We start from the raw sequence: 9,024 nt of genomic DNA on the forward strand, positions 1-9,024 counted from the left end.
GGCGGCTATTGGAAGAACTAGGCACCATGGAAGACCTCTCAGGATTGGCTGGGCCTACCCACGAGTACGGGAGAGCCCGCTTCCTGGCGTGGAAAAGAGACGGCGACGATTGGCGGACCCTGTTTGCGGGAGAGCATGGATTGGCCAGGTCGGGAGCAGAGGGAGGGGCTGATATCCCAGAAGCGGCGGCGGCGGCTGCGGAGCTGGTGTGAGGCGACTGACCGGGCTGCGGACCCCGGCAGGGTGTGGCGAGATGGAGGTGACGGGCTTGTCGGCGCCCACAGTGACCGTTTTCATCAGCAGCTCTCTCAACAGCTTCCGCTCTGAAAAGCGGTACAGTCGCAGCCTCACCATCGCTGAGTTCAAGGTGTGGCCGTGGGGGCGGGGTCCGGAGGGCGGGGCGTAGGGTTTGAGGGGGCGGGGCAAAGGAGAAATGGAGGGGCTTCCCGAACGCGGGGAGGGGCGGGGATCAACCGAGGTTGAACAGATTGGGGACTGGGCCTCGGAGGGGCGGGGCTAGAGGGAACCTGAGGTTCCAGAAATTGGGGGCGAAGCCAGGGGAAATCACAGGTTGCATAGGGCGTGGCCAGGGATAACCAGGTGGGTCCTAAATGGTGGGTTTCTTGGAGGAGCAAGGATGGGATGATGGTTGTTACAAGGGGTGGAGCTTAGGGGCGCCTGGCTGGCTCCCCTGGTAGAGCTTGCGATTCTTGATCTCCGTTCGTGAGTTCGAGTACCGCGTTGGGCGTAGGGTTTACTTTAAAAAATATAAAAATATATAAATTTGCAAGTACATACCTTAAAAAAAGAAAAGGGGTGGAGCCTCAGGGCGGAGGTGGGGCCGCTAACAGCCTTCCACCGGCTGCTCCCTGCGCAGTGTAAACTAGAGCTGGTGGTGGGCAGTCCTGCTTCTTGCATGGAACTGGAGCTGTATGGACCTGACGACAAGTTCTACAGCAAGCTGGATCAGGAGGATGCACTGCTGGGCTCGTACCCCGTAGACGACGGCTGCCGCATCCACGTGAGACGTCCCTTCCATTCATTTATTTGTTGAACAAATACTTGCTGTACGTTGTTCTGTGTGATAACCAAGATAGGCCCTCCTCTCATGGAGCCCCCAGTTCAGCAGGGAGAGAGACAGAGCCATCACTGGACAGTGACAGCCAGAGTAGTCTGAACTGGGCTGGGAAAAGCCCAGGGAATTGGGGGCCCTCAGAGAGGTACCTGACTCCTGGAAGTATCAGAAGAGGCTTCCTGAGAGGTGGGATGCCTGAGCTGAGACCCGAAGGATGAGGAAAGGGCAACTTAGGATAAGGGGTAGGAGGAGCATGCCAGGTGGAGGGAACAGGGTACAGAGGCATAGTTTGAGGTGGGTCAGGGTGAGTGATGAGACTTGGATGCGTTGGGAGAAGTTGGAACACAGAGGACCTCTGCATGCATCAACTCACATCATCCTTTCTGTCCCCGCCCTCCCCCCGGCGCCCCTTACTCTTCAGATATCCCAGCATCCCAGGTGACCTCCACCTCAGGGCTTTTGCAAGTGCTATATACCCTAAGCCTGCATGGTTCTTTTTTATATGGCTTCACATGGCTCACTCCACCCTTCCTCACACACTTGGAGGGTGTGAAGCCTTCACTGACCTCAGTATAAAATTTAAATCTCCTCTCTTTGCCACTTTACTTGGTTTTTGTCCTTAGCTCCTAGCACCCAGTGACATACTGTGCATTTCCCCCAGCACCTGGAATAATGCCTAGTACAGAGAAGATGCTCAGTGAATCATTGTTGGATACTGACCTGAATCCGTAAAATAAGACTTGGAAGATGGTGTGATTAACCCCATTTTGCACAAGATAAAACTTAGCTTCAGGATGGAATTTATTTTCCTAAGGATGAACTATAGTTAGAATTTTCGCCTCAATCTGCATGACCCTGGAAGTCACTGTGCTCAGAGAACTGGTTCTTTGTTACCTCTTAAGTGTTCATTGAGCATCCGTGTTATGCCGGGGCTATAGCTGTGAGCCACGTGTGACGAGGTCTCTGTTTTAGCTCTGTCCAGTGTGCGAGGTAGATGTTAGCTAAACATTCACAGGAACAAATATGAAATGTCAGAGACACGAGAGCCATATAGGAAGAGCTCACAGAGCTGGGAGAGCTGACACTGGGGGAACCTGACCTATCAGTGAGGTCTGGGAGGACTTCCTGGAAGAGGTGATGCCTGAGCAGAGACCTGGAAAATAGGAAGAGTTAACTGAGGAAAGGAAAAGAATACTCCAGGAGAAGGGCACAGCATGTGCAGACACTGAGGTGGAAGGGAGCACAGTTAAGTACAAGGACTGAGGAGTGGCCTCTCCTCTGGTGGACAGAAGTGGGAGCCAGGGGAGGCCTCTGAGCCAGGAGAGTCCTGGTCTGGCTCAGGTGTTCACAGGCTCCCTTTGACTGTGTGTGGGGAGCAGACTGCAGAAGACCAGAGGAGTAGGGAGACCAGGGAGGCGGCTTCTTCCATAGTCCAGGTGGTGCAGTGGGGCCTGGATCATAGTGGGCGTGGGTCAGGATAGTGCTGGGCCCCCAGGACTGAGACTTCGGGCTGACAAGTGGGCAGCCTCAGCCCCGGATGCTGGTGGGCCCGGCACGGGTCATGGCATCCTCAAACAGGAGGTTTTCACACATGGATTCAGCTGTAGACAGGCCTCTCACTCCTCAGGTCAGTTGAGGAAGGTTTCCTAGAGGTGGAACCTCTGGGGAATTTTTTTTTGTTTTAAATTCTTTTCCTGTTTATAAATATTCCCTGTATTTGAAGCGCCTGACTGGCTTAGTCGGTAGAACATGTGACTCTTGCTCTCAGGGTCGTGAGTTCAAGCCCCATGTTAGGCACAGAGATTATTAAAAATTTTTAAGTATGTATATAAAATATATTAACCTGTATTTGTTGCCTTAAATAATAGCCACCTCAAATTTACAAGATCCTTAATACAGAAAGTAGAAATTCTTAGTGATCCTGGCCAGAGAAAAGGGCCGTTTCTGTTTTGCTGTGTTAGCCCAGTGGCTCAGGCCAAACACCTAAGGGTCTTTGCTGACCCCTGTCTTTCCCTCTCATCTGTATCCAGTCTGTCTGCAAACCCTGTGGACTCCACCTCCGGAATCTATCTGGAGTCTACGCTCTTCTCCCGCACTGCGCCTGCCCTGTCCCAACCTCCATCTCACTCCTGGACTCCACAGCAGCCCTTCCTGGGGGAGGGGGGGCCTGCAGTATGCTCCCCACCTGCAGCCAGAAGGAGGCTGTGAGGCCCTGAGTCAGGTCAGGGTGCTCCTGGCTCAGAGCCTCCCTGGCTGCAGCTCAGTCTGGATAAAAGCCAAAGTCTGCAGTGATCTGTTGTGTCTCCCAGCCTCCCCTGGGTCTCCACTCCAGCCGCCATGGCATCCTTGCTGTTCCTGAAAAGGGCTAAGGACATTTCTGCACCCGAGATTTGGTGCCTGTCGTTCCTTCTCAGCCTTTAGACCTTGGCTCAGGCATCCCCTCCTTTCAGAAACCTTCTCTGGGGGCACCTGGGTGGCTCAGTCATTAAGCGTCTGCCTTCGGCTCAGGTCATGATCCCAGGGTCCTGGGATCGAGTCCCCCATCGGGCTCCCTGCTCAGCGGGAAGCCTGCTTCTCCCTCTCCCACTCCCCGTGCTTGTGTTCCCTCTCTCGCTGTCTCTGTCTGTCAAATAAATTTTAAAAATCTTAAAAAGAAAAAAAAAGAAACCTTCTCTGACCACTCTTCATGCTCCTAAGCCTCTTTGTGGTACTTATATATGTAGAACCTTGTCATCGTCTGGTGTTTATTTTTTTTTAAGATTTTATTTATTTGAGAGAGAGAGAATGAGTGAGAGAGAGCACACATGAGAGAGGGGACGGTCAGAGGGAGAAGCAGACTCCCTGCTGAGCAGGGAGCCCGATGCGGGACTCGATCCCGAGACTCCAGGATCATGACCTGAGACGAAGGCAGTCGCTTAACCGACTGAGCCACCCAGGTGCCCCTCGTCTGGTGTTTAATAGATGTGTTTGTTTAGGGTTGGTCTCCCAGCAGAATAAGCACTCTTTGTGTCCCTAGCACCCAGCACCCAGCCCAGCTGGGTGCCGTGGAAGAGCTTAGTAACAATGAGTGAATGAATATTGTGGGGTGGGACAGGAAGAGATGCTTCCGGGTCTGGAGGTTGGGACCAGCTTAGGAGGGTCCCAGATAGCCAAAGAGGGCAGATGTGCTGCCCAAAAGTCTCATGAGCAAGACCTGAGCTCTACCCTTCAGTTCCAGTGACTTGGGGACCATCAGTGGTGATGGTGGCAGCATGTGGCGATTGCCTGGGGGCAGATCCAGCCTCTGAGGGCTTGGATGGGGGTGAGGAAGGGGAGATGGCCAGTGTGGCCACCTGTCCTCATCCCTTCTGCTAGGCTCAGGAGAGGAGAGAAGGCCTGGGTAAAGGTGAGGGTAGAGGAATGTGGCCTTTCCTAGATGGAGAGACTTAAATCCAGGGAATGCTGTAACGTGCAGCCCCCAGCATCCCAACCCTCCCAGGCCAGGCCCTGCTCCCCACTGACCTCCCTCCCCTCACTACAGGTCATTGACCACAGTGGTGCCCACCTTGGGGAGTATGAGGATGTGTCCAAGGTGGAGAAATACCAGATCTCACAAGAAGCCTATGACCAGAGGCAAGGTACAGACACAGAGGGATGGATGGGGGCCTGTGGGGGCCAGAAGGCATCTGTGTGGGTGGATAGAGGTTGGGGGCAGACAGGGACACTGTGGGGAGGTTGGTGGTGTGGGCAGTGGGGACAGACAGACATGGCAAGTGGAGGGCGTAGGATGAAGTTGGTGTGTGGACAGATAGGGCTTGGAGGGGCACAGGGTGTGGGGTGTGAGTTGGGGCTGGGAGGTGTGAGGGAGCGTGGGCCAGCAGACGGGGGCATGAGAGGGAAGTCTGGGGTGGGGAGGGTAGTTTTGCTACTGCCCTGGGGGCATGAGCAAAACAGATCCGAATGTGTATGAGTAAGATGAAGAGAGGCTGGATGGAGGGAATATGATACTGAAGGGATGTAGGAAGATGGGGTAATGGGAAGACTGGAGGCAGGCACCTTCTTTTTAGTTTCTGGATTGTGGAGAGGCCCCAGGAGTCCTGGGGAGAAGCCAGGGCTGTAGTGGGAGACTCGGGGCCCTCCAACTCCCAGAAGAGTTTCTCTCTGCATGTTGGCCCTGTACGGGTGGAAGGTGATCCCCTTAGGCCAGAGGCCACACCAGGGAAACCATGTCTAAGCCTTGTCCCCCACCCTACCCTCAGACTCAGTCCGCTCCTTCCTGAAGCGCAGCAAGCTAGGCCGTTACAACGAAGAGGAGCGGGCACAGCAGGAGGCCGAGACCAGCCAGCGCCTGAACGAGGAGAAGAGCCAGGCCAGCGCCATCCCCGTGGGCAGCCGCTGTGAAGTGCAGGTGCCGGGGCAGCTCCCTCGCCGGGGCACCGTCATGTATGTAGGTATGTGGCCCATGGAGGCTTTCTGCTCGGCCTGGAGGTGGGCAGTGCTGGCGACCCAGCCCTCAGGGAGATCCCAGTCCAGCAGGAGAGACAGACCCAGCAATGACAGTGACAGCCCAGAGTGTTCATGCAGGGCAGTGGGATGCAGAGGCAGAACAGCGTGTGTTGTGATGGAGGAGACGGAGGCCGGAGAGGTCAGTTCAGAGGTGAATGCACAGGGTGCCGTGTCAGAGCTGAGATGGGGAAGGCACGGGCCAAGGTGATGGGGGCGGGGAGGAGGGAAGCTTCAGGGGCCTGTGGGAGCTGAGAGGCAGCACCAGACCCGTCCTCGAGAGGGATCCCAGAGGCTTCCTGGGGGAAGGACTGCATGAAGGAAAGGGTGCTCCAGCCAGAGGGCACGGGGAGTGCAAAGGCCGGGAGCGAGAACAGGCTGGGCCTGTCTGAGGCCCAGGAAGGAAGCTAGTGAGGGAGGCTCATGGCTCTTGGGAAGGAAATGAGGGGAGGGGTAAGAGGTAAGGTCCGGGCAGGAGTGAGGCCGGACCATGCAGGGCCTCAAAGACAGTGGAGAGCAGTTGGGTGTTGTTGTTGTTGTTGTTTTAAAGATTTTACTTATTTATTAGAGCGAGCGAGCATGAGCAGGGGGAGGGGCAGAGGGAGAAGCAGGCTTCGCGCTGAGCAGGAGCCCGAACATGGGACTTGATCCCAGGACCCCGGGATCATGACCTGAGCCGAAGGCAGACGCTTAATGACTGAGCCACCCAGGTGCCTGGGTTGTTTTTTTATAACAGCTTTATTGAGCTATTAATTCAGATACCATAAAACTTCAAGCATACAGTTCATTGGCCTTAAGTATGTTCACAGAATTGTGCAGCCATCACCACAGTCAATTTGAGAACATTCTCGTCTCCCCAGAAAGAAACTCCGTAAGCATTAGCAGCCACTCCCCATTTCTGAAACCTCGACCCCCCCAGTCCTGGGCAGCCACTAATCAATGTTGTCTCTGTAGACAGAGACTGTTTTGGACGTTTCGTATAACTGGAGTCCTGTAAGACGTGGTCTTCCGTGACTGGCTCGTTTCACTGAGTTCTCGAGGTTCATCTGTGTTGTAATACGAGTCGGTGCTTTGTTTCTCTTTATGGCCGACTGATGCCGCGTTGACTGGCCACACCCCATTTTACGGACTCGTTCATCAGTTGATGGACGTTTGGGTCTTTCCACTTCTTGTCTGTTACGAATAATACTGCTGTGGACATTCTTGTATGAGTTTTTGTGTAGACACGGGTTTTCATGTTTTTGCACGTAGGAGTGGCCTTGCTGGGCCACATGGTCACTCTGTTTAACTTTGGAGAAGCCGTGCCATGTCATGGGCACACCAGCGGTGTATGAAGGCTCCAGCTTCCCCACATCCTCGCCAACACACTTATTATCTGTCTTTTTAATTACAGCCATTTTAGTAGGTACGACGTGGGACAGCATCGTGGGTTTGATTTGCATTCCTGATGGCTAATGAGATTGACCATCTTTCCACGAGCCATTTGTGTATCTTACTTAGAGAACTGTCTATTCAGATCCTTCGCCCATTTTTTAACTGGGTTGTTTAGTTGTTGTTGTTGAGTTGTGTATTAGTTTTCTGGGGCCACCTTAACCAAGGAATCACACACCGGATGGCCTAAATGACAAAAATGTATTTCTCTGCGTTTTGGAAGTTGGCAGTCCCAAGATCAAGGCCTTGGCGGGTTTAGTTTCTTCTGAGGCCTGCTTGGCTTGAGATGGCTGCCTTCTTGCTGGGGCCTCACGTGGTCTTCCCTCTGTGTGGGGGCACATCCCCGGTGTCTCTTTGGGTGTCCAGATTTCCTCCTCTTACAGAGACACCAATCAGATTGGATTATATCCCACCCTAATGGCTTCACTTTAACTTAATCACCTTTTTAAAGGCCCTGTCTCCAAACACAGTCACATTCTGAAGTATTGAGGGTTAGGACATCATCATGTGAATTTTGGCAGGCACAATGCAGCCCATAAGTTGTAAGAATTCTTTATATATTCTGGATACAATTCTCTTATCAAATATATGATTCGCAAATATTTTCTCCCATTCTTTTTTTTCTCCTTCCATTCTGTAGGTTGGTTGTCTTTTTACTTTCTTGATAGTGTCCTTTGAAGCAGAACATCTTAAAATTTTTATGAAATCCAATTTATTTTTTGTTGTTGTTGCCTATGTTTTTGGTATTATATCTAAGAAACCAGTGCCCAATATAAAGGTTTACTCCTATATTTTCTTCTAAGAGTTTTATAGCGTTACGTTTTGCATAATGGTCTTAGGCCCATTTTGAGTTAATTTGTGTGTGTGATGTGAGATAGTCCAACTTACTTCTCTTGTGTGTGGATATCTAGTTGTCCCGGAACTATTTGTTGAAAAGACTATTCTTTCCTCCTTGTATAGTCTTAGCACCCTTGTCATTTGATCATAAGCAGTGTGGATTTTATGCCAAGTGGGATGGGCGGCCTTTGAGGAATTTGGGGCAAGGTAGTGGTGCTGTTTACTTTAAATTTTTACAGACTCCTCCAACTGGGGGTGTTGAGTAAATAGGGCATCCGGGTTAGGAACAGTGAGACCAGTGAAGGGGGCTACGATATTAGTCTGGGCAGGAGATGGAGGTAGCCCTGGGTGGTAGCAAGGAGAGGTTTTTGCCAGGATAGGCTTTGTACTCGGTGGGAATGAATCTGGGGTGAGCTGCATCCAGAGGTTTCATTGGGTTTTCCTCCCTGGGCAGGACTCACAGATTTCAAGCCTGGCTACTGGGTTGGCGTCCGCTATGATGAGCCACTAGGGAAAAACGATGGCAGGTAATAAGCAATCCCGTTTGGGCATCTGTGTGTGCATATGTGTCCTTATACGCATAAGTGCGTGTGGGTGAGCATCTGGGGTGGGAGCCATGTTGGGGCCCTTTCTGACCACTGCCTCCCCCATCATGCCCTGCAGCGTGAATGGGAAACGCTACTTCGAATGCCAGGCCAAGTATGGCGCCTTCGTCAAGCCCTCGGTTGTGACAGTGGGGGACTTTCCCGAGGAAGACTATGGGTTGGATGAGATGTGACACCCAAGGAAAGGCATCCCCCTGCTCCAACTAATTCGCCTACTCATTGCCCCTCCCTGTGTGTGCCCATGGCCCTCTTCCCTGAGCCCATTTTTATTTTATTTACCTTGCCATTGACTTTTGAGACTCATGCAATAAATTTGCTGGAAACCTGGGAGGTGTTGGAGGACTTGATGATTACCAGAGGGGTGGGCGATGGCTGGGTAGGTGAGGGTGAAATAGGAGGCTGGGTAAAGAAGAGGTTGGGCAGGATGAGGCTTTATTCCTTAGCTGATAGCTGGGGGCCCATGAGACTGTTCTTTGTCCTTTATTAGTTACTGTAATGTTTTTCCTGCTATAACAGAGGGGCCCAAAATAATAGTGGCTTAAACAAGGTAGTTTATTTCTCATGTAAAGTCTCATGTAATCACCAAGAGCTGGT

At 52.3% G+C, this 9,024-nt stretch overlaps 1 protein-coding gene across 1 annotated transcript; it reads left to right on the forward strand.

The window, feature by feature from the left end:
• Positions 1 to 122: 122 nt before the first annotated feature.
• On the forward strand, positions 123 to 8,758 carry TBCB (tubulin folding cofactor B). The gene is made up of 6 exons (XM_045891335.3): positions 123 to 367; positions 878 to 1,021; positions 4,596 to 4,692; positions 5,314 to 5,505; positions 8,280 to 8,352; positions 8,489 to 8,758. Exons 1-6 carry the CDS (start codon positions 254 to 256, stop codon positions 8,601 to 8,603), a joined length of 735 nt encoding a protein of 244 aa, XP_045747291.1. The 5' UTR covers positions 123 to 253; the 3' UTR covers positions 8,604 to 8,758.
• The last annotated feature ends 266 nt before the right edge of the window (positions 8,759 to 9,024 follow it).

This window comes from Mirounga angustirostris, unplaced genomic scaffold, assembly GCF_029215605.1.
Source record: "Mirounga angustirostris isolate CCGP_5_RB_7025 unplaced genomic scaffold, mMirAng1.0.hap1 SCAF_16, whole genome shotgun sequence".
NCBI lineage: Eukaryota > Metazoa > Chordata > Mammalia > Carnivora > Phocidae > Mirounga > Mirounga angustirostris.

Coding starts and splice junctions, on each gene's coding strand:
- TBCB (XM_045891335.3), top strand. CDS start 254: ATGGAGGTGACGGGCTTGTCGGCGCCCACAGTGACCGTTTTCATCAGC. Junction 368..877: donor TCACCATCGCTGAGTTCAAG/GTGTGGCCGTGG, acceptor CTCCCTGCGCAG/TGTAAACTAGAGCTGGTGGT. Junction 5,506..8,279: donor GGGCACCGTCATGTATGTAG/GTATGTGGCCCA, acceptor CTCCCTGGGCAG/GACTCACAGATTTCAAGCCT.